We start from the raw sequence: 18,068 nt of genomic DNA on the forward strand, positions 1-18,068 counted from the left end.
CTCTCAGAGATATTGTTGTGAAGGGCTTTATCCATCTTGTTGCTGGGGGACTTTATTTAAAGAAGCAGTTCACAAAAAATTGTTATTGGCCCCCCCCGGTAGGCACTGGCACATATACTCCCCGCAGCCGATTGGTATCCCGTGGCGCAGCTTTGTTCTGGTCACGCGGCGCCATTCAAATTCGGTGCACGCTCACTTCAGCCTCTGCTGTGACTCCTCTTCTGTGTCCTGTGATTGAGTCACGTGCTTCCATAGAGAATACATTGAAGCGCGTGAGTTCCGACGTATAGTCACAGGAGACAGAAGAGGAGTCACAGCAGAGGCGGAAGTGAACACGCACCGGATTTGGACACCGACCAGCTGCGGTGAGTATACGTGCCAGCGCCTACCGGGGGGGGGGCAATAATAATTTTTTGTGAACTGCTTCTTTAATCATCTGCCAATGCCAGGATTAAGGGTCCTGTGGGCAGCCAGGATCAGTGATTAATAGGAGGAACTACTGTTGGCTGTAGAAGTTGGATGCATCCCAAGGGAGTCCTTTTAGGAAAACCTAAATATGGGCTGTAGGCTGCATCACACTTCTTCAGCACAGGTATTTAAATGCTGAACAACATTCGAGAATGCTCGACTCCCACTCATCTCTAATAGGCATCTTTAGTATTGGTGTTTGTATGATCTTATATTGATGAGATATTTTTTCCAACTTCTTCTAGGGTTGGCTTTGAACAAGATATTGAGCAACCGAAGTATCGAGGCAATTGTCAAGGTGAGCAGGACACTTCCCTAAAACACTACTCTTTTGAATGCTAGAGATAGTCCAAGGACTATAGGCACATATTAGAGCTACATGAGCCAAACCCATTCCTGCCCTGTACCAGGCCTAAATATGGAAGCATACGGGATTAGTTGACCTTGGCCAACCAGCTCATGAGTGAGCCGCCGCCTAATAACTATACCGGGTTATCAAACAACGCGTAATTGTGCTGTATATGGTTGGACATGGCATCAGATAAGAGTTCATATGGCAGCAATAATGAAAAGAAGTCATGGGGGTGATAGTACACATGAAGGGAGACTATTTCCAGGACATGAAAGCCGTGTTTTATAGGAATAGATTTGGCTGCAGTAAAATGTGTGTCCTACAGATAGTTGTGTCTCGGCAGGAGGCCTCTGCGCCTGGGCTTTCAGATGGGATGAAGCCGCCTGTATATTAACTTGTGGATTTTACGCTCTCTCTCATGTCTGATTTCCTATCTCATATTTCATAACGTTGGAAACCTTCTGGGCGCATTACGAGACTCTGTATTAATAAAGCCAATCTATACGGCCAAACCATGCAGGAAAATAAAGATCCCATTATGAGTTCTGACATTTACAAGACAAATGGCGACTGGTAGTTATTCTCTGGTCCGATGTTACCTTTATTTATTATGCATCCATACGGCCACATTAATTTTTTACTTTGAGCTGCATAATTTTTTTTTTCCTTTTTAAGTATCAACCAATTTCATTCCGGTATCTGCTGTTACTGCAGAACATTAGATATTCTTAAAGGGGAACTCCATGGTGAAAAAATGTAGGATGTTTATCCCAGCCAGGTTTATCTTTAGTTATTGTAGATTTACCAACTACATCTGCTGAAAGCTCGTTCCAAGTGTGTACTACTACTACTACTACTACTCCTACTACTCTTTCATTAAAGTAATATTTTCTCATGTTGCTTCTGATCTTTCCCCCAACTAACCTCAGATTTTGTCCCCTTGCCTTCAGTTGTTGTTTTTTTTTTTTATTAAAAACACTTTCCACCTGAACCTCATTTTGTTCTTTAACATATTTAAAGGTTTTGATCATGCCCTCCTGTCCCTTTTTTCCTTGAATCCTCAAGTCTTTCCTGATAGGTTTTATGCTTTAGACTGTCCACCATTTTTGTAGGTTTGGATACACTATTCCAGATGTGATGTCACTAGAGCTCTATACAGTGGGAGCACAATCTCCCTCCTACTACTGTTCTACCTCTAGCTATACAGCCCAGCATACCATTATATATTCAGCCCAGCATACCATTATATATTCAGCCCAGCATACCATTATATATTCAGCCCAGCATACAATTTGCTTTCCCTGGTTGCACTGGTGACTCATTTTAAGACATTCAGAAATCATTATCCCTAAATCCTTCTCTTCTGAAGTCTTTGCCAACACAGAACTGCTAATATGATACTCAGAGGGTTAGAGGGTTCCTTCTCCCCAGGATGCATTTTCCATTGTCTCCTATGTCACTAACCTAACCTACCAAACCTTCTCCTATGTCACTATCCTTACCTACTAAACCTTCTCCTATGTCACTATCCTTACCTACCAAACCTTCTCCTATGTCACTATCCTTACCTACCAAACCTTCTCCTATGTCACTATCCTTACCTACCAAACCTTCTCCTATGTCACTGTCCTTACCTACCAAACCTTCTTCTATGTCACTAATCTTATCTACCAAACCTTCACCTATGTCACTATCCTTACCTACCAACCCTTCTCCTGTCACTATCCTTACCTACCAAACCTTCTTCTATGCCACTATCCTTACCTACCAAACCTTCTCCTACGTCACTATCCTTACCTACCAAACCTTCTCCTATATCACTATCCTTACCTACCAAACCTTCTCCTATGTCACTATCACTATCCTTACCTACCAAACCTTCTCCCATGTCACTATCCTTACCTACCAAACCTTCTCCTATGTCACTATCACTATCCTTACCTACCAAACCTTCTCCTATGTCACTAACCTAACCTACCAAACCTTCCCCTATATCACTAACCTTACCTACCAAACCTTCTCCTATGTCACTATCCTTACCTACTAAACCTTCTCCTATGTCACTATCCTTACCTACCAAACCTTCTCCTATGTCACTATCCTTACCTACTAAACCTTCTCCTATGTCACTATCCTTACCTACCAAACCTTCTTCTATGTCACTAATCTTACCTACCAAACCTTCTCCTATGTCACTATCCTTACCTACCAAACCTTCTCCTATGTCACTATCCTTACCTACCAACCCTTCTCCTATGTCACTATCCTTACCTACCAAACCTTCTTCTATGTCACTATCCTTACCTACCAAACCTTCTCCTATATTACTATCCTTATCTACCAAACCTTCTCCTATGTCACTATCCTTACCTACCAAACCTTCTCCTATGTCACTATCCTTACCTACCAAATCTTCTAATATATCATTTGTAAACAAGAATAGGTCCCAGAACAGATCCTTGTGGCAAGTGGAGCAGCCACCATTTGGTATATAGGTGACCCCTAGCTGTATATGCCTCGCTCCAGAGTAACAATAACAAGGTAGTGTCATATGGAAATAAAGACATAAGTTATAGACAGAAACATAACCCCTAGGCCTTGATCCTGTTTACTGAAAGACTAGCAAGCGATAAAATGTTCCAGAAACACTCATTATCTCCAAAGACTCCTAAAGACTGTAAAGGACATATTGTAGTCTTGGCCATAGTGCTCGGAGACAAGATTGTGATGTGTTGTGTAACCTCACAGCGTGGATCATGGGTTCACTACAGTGGATGATTGTTCACCACCGACTCCTGACTCACACTGAGCTTATTGACTTAACCAAACTGCGAAACGCGTCATTCTTGGGACTGACAAATGTTTTGATTCTGTTTATTATTGTATGTTAGAAAGGAAGCCTGAACCACGAGGCTCCCGATCAGATTCTGAGCCCATCTTGTGATTTTATACTTGTCCATAAACTTTTCACCACTCTTCATTTAATTTCTTTTAAATTACATCTTCATCATATCTTATTTCCTTTTCTTATTTTGATGTCTCTTGGAAATTATACTTCAAAACATTGTTCTCCATTAATCTAAAATGTCGGGTTTTTACATTAACAAAAAGTGAAAATTATCTTATCGAAATCGTCTTTAGTCTCCTCCCATTTTTAATTGATCACTGCTCGGCCTCAAAAGTGATAAAATTTTTGTCTCTATTCCAGATGTTGTCACCGCCTCCGGAAGTACAGACATAGAAGGTGACTCTTCTTATGGTAACCTTCTTATCCTTTTCTTTACCAACCTTCTGCCACTCTTCCCTGACCATAACCCGTCCTTTCCAATGGTGTTTGCTTCACATCACATGGTCTTTCACAAGAGTTGTTCACCGAGTTACTTGACATTGGCTTGACCAAACTGAACATCTAATGCCCGACTGGTTATAGTTTTATCGATAAACTCTTGTCAATGTTGAACACCACGTATGATCCAAAATTGACTTCCAATAACCATAGAACAAAATGTTGGCAGCCAAAGATGGTTTGGTTATTTCCACTCAAGGTCAATTAATAATTTGGTTAATAACAAGACAATGAAATTTACCAAAATTTGACCAGCATGCCATCAGTCATCTTATCAACTCTTTAGTGGTCTACTACCAAATGAACAGAGCTATATTACATGTCAATGTAATACAGGTCCAAAGAAACCTATGGGCCATATTGTACTTTAGTATCCTAAACATATTATAAGGAATCCATGAGAAAAAAATTACGTTCCCTTGGATGTATTGTTTCGGGAGATGCCATATAAAGATATATATAAGGAGTCATGAGTCATTTTTTAGGTCTCAGGAAAATTTGTCAGGAACTTAATATTGAAAATTTTGTGGAAATTCAGCGTTAAGTTTACAGAAAAAGAGAATTTCAAAACTTAAAGTGTCACTGTCGTGAAATTTTTTTTTGCAGAAATCAATAGTCCAGGCGATTTTAAGAAACTTTGTAATTGGGTTTATTATCCGAAAAATGCATTTTTATCATGAAAAAGCAGTTTGAAGCTCTCCCCCCTGTCTTCATTGTTCTCCTATGGAGAGAGCTAAAGAAAAGACCAAAACAGGACAACAAAGAGTTAATCTACAAATCCCTCACCCGTTATCTGTACTGACCATCACCAGTGACCTGTCTGAGCTCAGATTACAGCTGTCACCCAGCTCCGTGCCTGTAATCCTCTGTTATCTGCTTTCTGCTGCCGGCTAACTCCCTCCTTCCTCCTCCCCCCTCCCCTCTCCCTAGAACAGACAGGGGACGTCTCCTGCAACAAGTCACAATTTTCAGATTTTTCAGAGTGGATGAAAAAGAGGAAGGAGGGGGGGGACCTGGGAAAAGGCTTTTTACATGCAGATAATGGCAGATTTGGCTAATAAACCCAATTACAAAGTTTCTTCAAATCGCCTGGACTATTGATTTCTGCAAAAAAAAAAAATACGACAGTGACTCTTTAAATCAAGCATTTCACAAAAAAGTTCCCACTTATTGTACATAATACATAAAGGATCATCTTATCTGGTTTTATATTTTCACATGAGGTAAATGAAGAAAAAAAAATTTGAGGAAGAAAAATTTTGACTGGATTTTATTTTTTTTTAACGTGTCTTTTATGTTTTCAATTTTATTTTGAAATTCTTCCATTTTCGGCGTTCTCTTCCGATCCGCCTAATGAGGCGGCTTTTAGTCAGCCGCTCACAAGAGATTCTCCTTGTCTTCATTAGCGGCACTAACATTTTTAACATTATTAGCCTATTACTGCCTGTCCATGTAAATTAATGCTCGGGAGGAAGGAACGGACAGTGTCGGATAAAAAAAAAAAAATTTAAAAGTAAGACATTTTTATTAGATTTTAACAATTTCTCTTTTTAAGCTTGATGCAAACTGATCAAGAATTAATTTGTGAAAACCCGCCCTCCCCCATTACTACAACAGGGACCATTTTAGCGGATAGAGCAGACAGAGTCGATGTATTACGGTGACGAGGCGGCAGAAGAGGATTAGAGGAGATGGTATATCATTAATTTAACAGCAGGTCCCATCTCGTATCCTTAAGACGTCTTGCTTTAAGCTCGGATTTGTCACTCTAGAGAAAGGTGTTTGTCAGATGGAAAGATTTACTGAAGTGTGACATACACAGCGAGAGAGAAGAAGCATCAGCCAGATCACTGGAAACTTACAACTTACTTTGATTAGAACTCCTAGCAAATTATAGAATAAAATCCTAAAAATAATTTTAAAAAGCCAAAAAACTGACCAAAAGCGGGAAATGTCAGAACAAAAATCTGCAATTTCAACCTTTTTATATAAAAAAAGAAGCCTTGTTTTAAATTAAAGAACAAGAGGTCGGTCACTTCTGCTACTGTTAAAGCGAATCTGTTACGACCCAACACCACCCCCAAAACTCTGATACCATTTAGTAGCTTTCCTCGATGCTTGTCTTGTCTCCTGGTGCCAGCATTAATTTAAAAAAACTTCTTTTATTCCGGAGGAGCAGTGTCAAAGGGGCAGGACGTGGAGCATCCATGCCATGGGCCTGCTGAACATGAATATCCAGGGGCATACCAACAAAAAAGAAAGGCGAGGAAGAAGAGAGAGGCATTGCAGCATCCGTGCCCAAGACTCCGCCTCTTAAACACTGCACCACCGGAATAAAAGACGTTTTTTACCCGATACAATAAGATGTTATTTCAAGAAGAAGTGCCATAAAACTAAAAAATAACAGGAAGGCAGGAACATAAAAGACAGTATACTTACCAATCCCCATGCCCCATATTGCCACTCCTGGGTCTTGCTGTAGCTCCTCCAACTGCAACGTCACATACCAGGCCGGGCGATTCCCTGCTCAGCCAATCAGTGACTAGGGTGGGATACCGGGATCAGTGACTGGCAGAGTGAGCAGTCGATAAACAGGGCTGTGACGTTGCAGCTTGGGGAGTTGGGTATGTGACGTACCTGGATGCTAGACGAAAATTACAGCCAGAGATCCGGGGCGGCACTATGGAGGCACGGGGACAGGTAAGTATACATTGTTTATTATGTTCCTGCACCCCCCTGCCTTTTTTTCATTTTGTCGGACTTCCCATTTAAGTTAAAGGTTAAAAAATTTAATTAAAATGATTGTGAAAAAATGAGTGAGAGAGCTGAGTGAGAGACATAATGGATTTGTAGATGTTAAAATATTTGTTAATGTTTTCTGCTTTTTTTTTTCTAGAAAAAAAGCTAAAATTATAGTAAATTATACTACTTTATGCCCACATGTTCCCCTATGGTGGCATTTGGAAATCAAAGCTCCTCTGCCACCTTGTGACTGACAATGTTTTTGCAGCTCAGAGATCTATATTCCTGTACACCCGGCTTTTTCTCCGACACTCAGCCATTTTATTAAAATCCCCAATTTTTTTTTTTTTTACGGACGCTTGAAACAAAAATTTAAATCAGCTTATATTTTGTGCTTCGGCCCCTTTAAGAGTCTGAAGCGAAGCGCAGGCTTGAGTTACTACTTCCCAAATTATTTCTAGATTTTTAGCCATGAAGTATATATTCCTGGGAGCACTGTATATATGATTACACTAAGTATGGATGATACAATATACATGATATATGATCTCTTCGCATTTGTCGATTAGGGGTCGAGACCTTTTGTAACGTGGGAGCCATATAAATGTCCCATCCCGGCACTGCCCATATGTTTGCATGCACAAGTCAAAAGTCTTACTTCATAAAGTGGTGCAAATAGCAATGTAATAGGCCTGATAGGATAAGGGGCTGGGATTACGCATGGAGATCAGACAGCTTTCTTCTCCGTTTCTCCAATCGATATTGGTCACATATATTATTGAGTGTAATATCTGAATGGCTAGTATTAATCACAGTGCATTAAGCCTCTTTGCACCATAATATGGAGTAATCCTTTAAATGAGCTCAGTATCCCGGTAGCCCTTTCAGTAGGAAATTTATTACTCTCTTACACTGGGTTACTTAGCTGTTTCCATATTGAACCACATTGAATGGTGTTTTGTACCTGTCACATTAACCCGGACCCCTCACCCCCTTCCCTCACTGCTCCGCTCCCCAATAACCTGCACCCTGTTCACCGCTATTGATAATGTTGCCTTTGCCTATGTTTTATTATGTTTTATTTCTTGCTGGTAATGCAGGAAAAGTCCCGCCCAGCCTTGACATCACCATTGCCAGTGTTGCCTCCCTTGGGGAAGTGACTCACCCAGGCGGGCCTCACTACGCCCCGCCAGGTGTGACATCAGACGGTTACTACCAACGTTCTGCCTGGCACAATCTAAAAACCCAGGGTAAGAGGGGTATTCATTCTTTGCAGCCCTAGGCTCTTGGTAGTTGACTTGACTCGTAGCTGCTGCAGGTTAGTCCTGGCTTGTAATCAATGAGGTGCCACATCCCCCTCTCCCCCCTCAGCCATATCCCTTCCACCCATCTGCTTTGTCCATCATGTGCTGGTTAGATGTCCCTTGGCTGCGAGCGGGCTTATGGCAGACAGTGCATGATCCGTGCATGAGACTCCGACGCTCTCATTAGATGTGATAATTGTGTTTGTGTTATAACTTGTTTGTCTAATTCATCTCATTTTTTTATTCCTGGAAGACATCATGCAGCGATATCACCCAGTAATGAGTCATAAAGTCGCATATGTGCAGGGGCGCGGGTCGTTTTTGACTTCAAGAAACTAAACTGTTAACTTCACTTCAGGCTTGAGAGAGACTGACTATAGTATTCATCATCCGAATGACAAATCCCCCCAAATTATCCCCCTGCTCCCCATAATCACTACATTATATCATCTATATACAGAAATATATATATATATATATATATATATATATATATATATATATATATATACACTGGTATGCATGAGTAACTTCTGGTATCACATTGTACTAAAGAGCAGGGGAGCTTATTATCACTTTCATCTGCCTGGATTACAGTGTTTGGGGAGGTCCTTGGAGGAATCCCCCTCCCACTGGTCTTAAAGGGGTATTCCGAAGAAAAAATGTTTTCAACTGGTGTCAAAAAGTTATACAGATTTGTAATTTATTTTTGGAGGACACAGTGTAGCTAAGTACTGGACGACTTGAGATTTTTACATGGTTAATAAAGTTAAAAAAGACAAGAGTTCAACCTATAACCCTACTGTGTTGAACCAGAGGAAGAAAAAAATTCCTTCCCGACTCCAGAAATAGCAGTAATTTTTAAATGTGTATAACTTTCTAATACCAGCTGATTTAAAAACATTTTTTTCCCCGGAGTATGCCTTTAATTGATAAATCTCTCTCTGTATCCAAATAGGGAGAGATCTTTCTATCAGTCAAGGTTGGAGGGGTAGGTAGAAGCTACCAGCGACCACCCAGATCACTAGTGATTCAGGTTGATGAAAGTCATGACAGATTCACTTCAAGAGCACTCTTTAGTGCAATGTAAGACCAAAAGCTGCTCATGCATACAAGTGATATCATGTTCCCATTAAAGGGTTTTTGGCACTTAATTTACATAATTGACTACTGGGAGGAGCTTTGGGTGGAGTTCCAGAAGTGCCATTAGCTTATTCTCATGGAGGTTCCATGTTGTCATCTTGTCAATTAGAAGCTACAGGGAATCTATCTTATTCCTACTAAGGCAACTTTTTTTGTTGGTCCACACCTGGTCTAGTTTAGTCAAAGAGCCGACCATGTCTGTCATAACCCATTCTTTGTCACTTTTGGTTGTTAGAATCTTCTGAGAGCCCCAGGAGCCTCCTTTACCTGAGGGAATCCAAGGCAACTTTAAGCAGTAGAACTTAGTCGAAACCTCAACCAAAGCCAAGCCCTTACAGTCTTAGTAGTGTTCTCTTCTTAAGAATATTCTTTAGCTAAGTATAATTTTCAACCATGAATGTAGAATTTTTTTAAGTGGATACTGGAAAAGAAGATGGCTATTTAATCAACGTCAAGCCTTCAAAGCCTCTATAAACATTCCCCTTTAAGACTCATTTGCTGTAGAATCAGCCATTCTTGGTCTATAACCCATCTGTACACACACGAGAATACTCTTCAGCTAACAACCCATTTTGCATTATAGAGGTAGACACTTTTGAAATCTTTTGCAGAATTGGCTAAAATTCCCCATTTCCCCCAACCGAACGTCAACCACCTTCCCCACTGACAGCAAAGTAAATATAGACCAAGTCTATTTATACCTGCCCCAGAGATATCGGCAACCAGCTCCGAAATGCATCAATCTCCGGCTACAACAACAAAAAAAAAAAAGTTAAAAATTGCCAATTCGTAGATCTTGATCTCAAAAAATAATTATGTGCCTTCTCTTCGTCCCCGGAAGGCTCCTCACCTCAGCATGAATTGGGTTAAAATAATTGATTTGAGAATAGGATACAGAGAAAATGCAATTTCCCGACACTTTCCGAAGAGGAAATTATTCCAAGAATGTCGAAGCTTTCAAAAAAAAAAAAGAAAAAAAAAATTAAAAACATTCTGAGTGTGGAAAGATTAGAGGGAGCCTGCTGTCGTCCACGGAGGAGTCAGTGTGTAATTATTATAGTGGTATATTAGTTTATGTGATTGCCCTACCTGCTGTCGTGGCTTTGAAGGAAAGAGCTCATTACCTCTCGGCAACCGAGTGCGCTCTAGTTTGATTGGCTCCCGCTTTTCATTGCATTAACAGCGCTCAGCTTTCTCAGGTTCCAATGAAGTTGTCTCGGGGCCGCGGGCTCGGCTCCTGCCAGGCAGTCTTTAGGGATGAAGGCCGGTTACATTAGCTAACACAACAATGGCTGAGATTCTGGCTTTTTTCGGGGCTTGAATAGCACTGTGCATAGATTTTCCGAGCTCCTTGATGTCTGATGCGACGCCGCAGCTTCTTCCGCTGGAAGATCTCTTTGGTCTCTTTGCGACATGAGTCAGACGTAAGAGATAGAGGAAAAGCGGCGAATGCAAGCGGCGTGACAATGCACTACAGATACAGAAAACACTGTCTTCAAAGGAACCTCGGGTCACCGGAAAGAATGGGCTCAGATTATTAGATTACTCGACTCAATAAAAGTAGCCACTTAAAAGAGTATTGAGCCAAACCGATCCTGGCCACACAGATGATCAATGGAAAGTACAAAAGCTGAGAAAACAGGGGCTCCAGGACTGAAATTACACTTGGCCCTTATACCTGGTGCCCGAAAACCTCTTGCCATATAAGAAAATATATAGATACATTGTATACTGCCCTCGTGAATACACAATGACCTGGGTATGGAATTGACTGCTTTTTATTATAGGAACTCTCTTCAGGTAAAACAATTACATAGTTATACCTAGTACAAGGATTGAGAGGGCAGAGTATGACTAGAATACAATACAGTACCAAAGTGGTAAAATCTAGGAGTATATCGAAAGACATTTAGTGACTTCCAAATGAAGTTATTTACTTGAAACCATTATCAATCTATGTAGTGTGACATCACTCATGACATCACGTTACTAATGATGTCATCCATGGCAGATCTCCATCTACTTGAATATTGGATCGGCCAGCTAAACAGCTATCTAAGGTCCCTACATTTGTAAGGTAGACCTATATCTATGGTATTCTGTGGTATCCTGAGTAAATCAATCAGTTTATTTAGGTCTACAGACATTTTAGGAAGTTTTTCTGTGACAGAGCTAGTATCCATAATGGAGAATACTTGACTAATACACCAAAATAAGTGGCATCTGATCTAAGTCAAGGTTTAGAATATAATACAGTAGGGCGGATTCTTAGACCATGGAAAACTTAGACCGTAGGCAGTCTGAAGATAGGTTATATAAGTGTAATAGTATTATACACAGACTAAATATGAACAGAAAAAACGTCCATAGGAATATTGGTTCCCAGTCACTGTTCCAAGTAAAAGGCCCAGGTCCGTCATCTCCCCATGTAAACTGCACCACTAACAATAAGGGAAATGAAAGGCTACACAAACGATTGTAAGTTGTGTCCATGTGGCCATTCACCCTCCAACATAATTTCCCGATGTTAATACTACTTTAAGCGAACACCAATCAATATGCTAGATCGAAGGTTACCACTAGTAATGGGCAATCATCTGCACACAAATAAGGCGTAGTGGTGAGTGGACCTGCCAAAATGTTCAGGGTCGGCAACGTTCTTCGAACCCAAATACTCATCTATGGCTGTATCTACGTCTTGCAGTCTCTAGGGTGGCATCCAACCCCTGCAGCCATGGGGAATCGGATGCCGAGTGTTTGGAGAACAATGCTGAACCCGAACTGTTTGACAGGTTTGCTCAACACTAATAAGGAGCCTTAATTATTTTTCTTTGACATCATACATTAAAATTATAATTTCTTTCAAAATTAGTTCAATCATGTCAACAAATTTCACATATAAATTAGATAAACAAGTTCTATGCCGTTCCCAACACTAGAATATAACATGTTTACCTATCCGGCCTGTGTGTCCCTATAATTTTTGGCGTTGAATGTTGTGCTGCATTGTAACTCTACAGATAATTGGACCCTCAGCAGCTACTTCGTTGTTTCTTGTGTTTCCATCTTGCAGAGATCTCTAGGGAGCAGACAAGTTTTGGGGGGATTTGTTTAGGTTTTTTTTTCCACCTGAACAGAATTTTAAAACTCGAAACTCTGTAAACTCTGTTTTACTCTTTAAACCTTTTGTTCTTCAGACTGGAAGTTTGGAAAAAGTGTGGAGCCTTGGCTGCATTTTTAAAAAGTATAGAAATAATAAGTCGAAAACAACAGGAGCAACTTTAGATTGTAGCGGAGCTGATTAGCATTAGGGTTGTCTGGGAAATGGAATTAATGTAGCTAGGGGCATCTGGCAGGGCATGTGACTTGGGGTAGGTCACACCTTTTGTTGGATGATGCCCTGTGTGGTCCTCTTGATTTGGGTAAAAAGAGCCTAAAATGTTATTTTTGGACTATACCTAAACATGAACGGGTATAAAGATAGGTCTTTCTGTTGCCCACCATATGCATTCAGGAGTCACATTCATACATGACAACACGCTGAAATATATCATTCATAGAAATAGACTTTATATTATTGTGACTGATTTATTTCTCTTCTCTCTTAAAGGTAAACATCAAGAGGTTACAGGCAAAGATTCCACCAAGACAGTCCACTTCACCTTCCTTATCGGATGTGTTTTTGTAGCCTTCGTGATCGGAGCGATCTTCTCTGGTCTTTTTGTGTCTTGCTACTGCAACCATATGTTTCAGAAAAACAAACACAGTACAAAAGACCCGGAATCAAATCTTCAGCGGCCACTATCCCTGAGAAGCCTGGCAAAGATGAATGGTCTACTAGACAGTCAGTCCAAGGAAGGAATGATGGAAGCAACTTCTCCAAAACTGTATACAACCCTTCTTCATGGTGACAAAGAGCAGCCCACAGAGACAACCAAAGCCGGAGGCAAGGAACACCCAGAGCTCCAGGGTCTTCCCACCCCAGAGTCCACACCAGAACTGCCAATGAAAAACCTCAAAGCCTTCAAGAACCAATGGGAAAGAAACCAAAATTGTAATAACGCTAAAGAGATCCAAGGGAAAAGCCCTGTATTTCATTTCCCCGTCTCAAACTCCCAGGTATTCCAGTTTCCCAGCACTGTGGTCTTACCAAGCAGCATGCATGGATATGACCAACCTCTTTCAAGCTATGCAGATGATAAAAAGATACCCAACTCAGAAAGGGCCTTGATTCGTCATTCACAGTGTTATCTTCCAAAAGGCGGAGAGGTGACTACTCTTGATGAACTTCTAAAACACCTTCCAGAGAGTGGTGGATCACCAAGAAAAATGTCAGGAATGATGGCTTTAAGTCCACAAGCTGTCAGTCCTCATTCACCTGTATCATTCATGAACAGAGTACAGCCCCAGATTCCTGACACTGAAAGTGCTCCTTACTATAGCTCCTCAACACTTCCACGAGACAGCCTGCCCAGGAGACTGGATATCCCGCCAGATGTTACTCCTCAGTCATGCTTGGAGAAACAGTCCAGACACCCATCCCAGAGGCATTCTCTATCCTCTGGACACAAACTCATGAACATAGGTCCAGGTGGGCCATTGGTTTCAAGGCAGCATAGCCTAGGCCAACCTAACAGACAACATCCACCCCCTCTCCTCACAAGGATGCATTCAACAGGCACCCCAGTGCCCATGGATAGTCACAGTGTTTTTCTGTCTCGGCAGCACAGTTACACAGAGCAAACCCCAATGCAGAGGGGTATGGTGAAAAGGACCCTGTCCTTGAGACCGGAGATGTCTTCAAACCCTGTGTTTCTGCCATCTTCCCCTGTAAAAGAAGGGAACCAGTTTAAGTATTAATGATCACGTCTGGAAGTTACACCAAAAAGGGGACACTTCTAAACTTCTGAAATGTGAAAACAGATGCTATGAAATTTGCCTTGGTGTTCTAAAACTCTAAAGAGTGCTTCAAAACCATCTAATGTCAAGTCATCTCCAGCAAACAGGAATGTCGGGTGAAAGGACTGGAGAACGCTGTGAGGAGTTAAGATGGACTAAGCCAGCAATACCCTCTCAATCGGCTTTACATAAAGCCCGGGTGGGACTCTGTAGGGTGGTAGACATCTGTTGTTCATTTTTAAGTATTCTACCTAGCTACGTTGTTTTCCTCTACTTGGAGAGCATGATCTGTTGATCTACATCCAATGACCTTTGGCTGGTCCATAGTACAGGAGAAAGTGGGCCCACTAGTTGACAGTATTGGGAGGGCCGGCTAATGGAATAACATCACAGATCATCACAAGTGATGGATCGATTCAATGGACTTTACCTGTGTCCCTGAGCCGTAAGATACCACTAATGAGGAACGTGTAATGATCCGTCAGAAACTTCCTGGATGCAGTTGGATACATTGAACGGATACCTCAAGAGGAATAGATCAAATGTACATTAATTTATATATACATCCATGTGTATATATATAAAGATATATATATATATTTCACAACCTAACTCCATATAAAAGGAGGTTTAATACCCTACTGTGTAGGGGCAAGAACTCACTCTATATTAATATTACTGAAAATGTATAGATCAAGAAATATTGGAGAATATATGCTGGCGCCTGAGCCAGGCTATAATTTGACCCATCCAATTTTTAAGATTAGTTATCAATGGTGGCCCACTGCATTACGATTATCTCACCATATCAGTATCGCAAGTCAACTGTCTCGTCTTGGCTGTCCTTGAATCCCCAGTGACTTACTGTACATGAGCTCTCTCTCTCTCTATATATATATATATATATTCACAATCAGGGTGATGTATGCCAGCCAGGATATAAGCACTGTGTGCTCAAAACTAACACTTTTGCCGAGTGTCAGGATAGAGTTGGCCGAGGCGTCAAGTTCATTAGAGAAGAGAGAGAGGGGTTCTTGACGTTCCAGCTCTGCCTTTGTTTGAATCCAGTTAGCTCAATGGATAGTCTGTGTACATGTGTGCCTTATTTCAATCTAGTATTATGAACAGTGCGATTGTAGCAACACAAGTCTGTATTTATTTTGTCACTGAGTGGTTATCTTTTTTAATTTTTTTGCTAAGGGTGCTTATTGGAGTTTCACAAATCTCCACTCGACACTGTCAGGAGTTCAGGACTTTGGGTGCCGTGGTGTCCGATTAGTTTCCAGATTCCCTTAGTTATTAATTTTTTTAGTGTCTTGTCCAATATTCCATTTTTGGTTACCTGTTCACATCAGGCAAGTGAAGCTGGCCATCAACAAACCTGGAATAGCCTCTGTTTCATTAATGGCAAGGCCATGTGTACCATAGGGTCAAAAATGGTGATCAACCTTATTCGCCTACTACTATGGTTGATGTGAACCCGACCATGGTTAACCCTTTCTGCAAGAAGCAGTTGTGAGCAAATGAAAAGGGCCAAAGTTGCCTGACATAGAAAGAGTGGATGGGAGTTACGGGAAACAAGCACATGGAACTGTTGGAGATGGGAACAAGAACCAGGAATGGGGGGTTCCATATTGACCGTTTCTATGTAGCCCTGTTGTTATCATAGAGAAGTCATAAGATTTTAGTGGAAAAAAAATCCCATCTTAAAAAGTCACATGTCAAAATAAATGTATATGCAATATATAAATATCCCAAAAAATTGCAGGTCAAATTTTTGTTACTTTTTGGGTTGAGAATTTTTTTTTTTGTAGTCTAAACCACATCTCTCACCCATAGGGCTATTTTAACTCACTGCCTAATAAGTGGGTATTTTCCACATGGAAAAGGAACACTTCCCATTGCCTTGTTAACATAACAGTGAACTTTTTAGGTCTATAAAATATTCTATTAACCCAATGAACCTTGTACAGGACTAGAGGACTAGGCGAGGACTGGCTGCTTTCCTCCATTCCTGTTCACAGGTTGTGTCTGGTCTTTCAACTCCGACCTCTAGAAGTGAATCCATCCAAGCTGCAGTACCGCACATAAAATAAATCCATTAACAAAGGAAAACGTTGGCGTCTGTCCGGAGGGAGACTGGCTCCTTTTCTTATGCTAATTGATTTTTACATAAACGTGAATTCTGGATTAATTCTGTAACAAGGAGTGACAAATTTTGAAGATTGCAGACACGGGCGCCGACATTTTCCTTTGTTTCCAATTACATCACAGCAGAAGCCATAAACGTATACAACACTCGTAAAATGTAAATCTAAAGAATCACTGCCATTTTTTTTATTTTATTTTATGGACTTTTTCTTTGTTTTATGTTGGCAAGGCATAGCAAGGTTAAAAAAAAGGGTTGAAGAAGGGTCAGATGCTTATAAGGGTTTTCTGGGAGCTTTATTTTGATGGCCTATTAAAATTTATGGGGGTCTAAGTCCTGGTACCCCTTCTGATCAGCTGATTTCAGAGACAGATATCTCTTCACTTCCTGCCAGGCACAGCGCTGTACATTTGGTAGTGGCTGTACCTGGTATTACATCTTTTTCTTTTATCAGGGATATCAGATACAGCTGCTTCCAATTGAACATGGGCGCCTAGGCTCTTTTAGTCAGGTGATCGGCAGAGTTGCCTGGAGTAAGATTCCTACCTATCTGATATTAATGGATAGACCATCAATATAAAAAAATCCTGGGTTGTCGACACAACTATCTTTGGCCTCTCTTACAACTCCCAATGATTAGTTGGAACCCGCTTTGGGCCATGCAGAAGGCCTCCTTTTGGGAAATCTAGTATAACATGCCGACCATTCAAATGAATGGCCAAACATATAATGTGAATACAGGCCAGGCCCATCTATCACATCTGTCACATCACAATGACATGTTCATTGGTTTATAAATTAAGTAGAGACATATTCCTACCTGTGAATGGGGTCTGAGTTGTCCCCAGTTGGAGGCCAAGGAGATATTGAAAATTCCCTGTGACTTCATTGGATAATATCTACCATAAACGTAACCATGAAGGTGAAGCAGCCATTCTGTAAGGTAACCAAGAGACAGGAGATATCTTGATAGGTAGTGGTGGCCGCCATTTTGAGGGTGATTCAAGACGAAAATATTTTATCATTTTAATTGGGTTGTTAACCAATTGTCTGCCTAATGCTTATTCTAAAAACATTACTGTTTTGGGCATGTGACTAAAGATATGGATGCTAGCACTGTGCAAGGTATTCTCTGAAGAAGAAAGATTGAAGGCGTTGCCCAGGCATACTCTCACACTTCATATGACCTTGGTCGCCCAATGTCAGATCAATGGAGAGAGTATGCCTGGACAACCCCTTTAAGTTACCTTAAGTCACAAAGGTTCATGTCTATGGCAAGTTCCCAACTTGTCCACCCTTACACACAACTGCACCCTTCACCCCTTATTATATATGTATAATAGTCCGACTCTCTGGACTGAATAACCTGTTGTTCCTTCGTATTGACTGACATCATCTGCATTTTTATAAAGACAGTGAATGTAAAATTTGTAAAAAATAATAAAAGAAAAAAAAAAAAAAGACGGCTGCTGTCATCTGTAGTACAAAAGGATTTCAAGGAGCTAGCTACACACAGATATTCTACCTACAGAGGAAAAGTGAACTGGATTGACCAAGATTGAAGCTGCCATCTTGGTTAATCCAGTTCAATTCTTTGCAAATTGTCACCTGTCCTCTCCGCATTTTTCCCCAAATCACACACTTTCCCTACACCAAGGATCTAAC

At 40.9% G+C, this 18,068-nt stretch overlaps 1 protein-coding gene across 6 annotated transcripts in view; it reads left to right on the forward strand.

The window, feature by feature from the left end:
- Positions 1 to 17,818, forward strand: part of SEMA6C (semaphorin 6C) — a 459,642-nt gene extending 441,824 nt beyond the window's left edge. For 4 of the 6 annotated variants that reach the window (XM_069949807.1, XM_069949808.1, XM_069949805.1 and 1 more), the window contains 4 exons: positions 714 to 766; positions 4,029 to 4,079; positions 8,009 to 8,158; positions 12,966 to 17,818. In XM_069949807.1, the coding sequence (XP_069805908.1) occupies positions 714 to 766; positions 4,029 to 4,079; positions 8,009 to 8,158; positions 12,966 to 14,215 (1,504 nt within the window). In that variant the 3' untranslated portion in view covers positions 14,216 to 17,818. The remainder of the gene's footprint in view (positions 1 to 713; positions 767 to 4,028; positions 4,080 to 8,008; positions 8,159 to 12,965) is intronic. The other 2 variants (XM_069949810.1, XM_069949809.1) reach the window with 2 other exon arrangements.
- The last annotated feature ends 250 nt before the right edge of the window (positions 17,819 to 18,068 follow it).

The sequence above is a fragment of the Dendropsophus ebraccatus genome, chromosome 13 (genome assembly GCF_027789765.1).
Source record: "Dendropsophus ebraccatus isolate aDenEbr1 chromosome 13, aDenEbr1.pat, whole genome shotgun sequence".
NCBI lineage: Eukaryota > Metazoa > Chordata > Amphibia > Anura > Hylidae > Dendropsophus > Dendropsophus ebraccatus.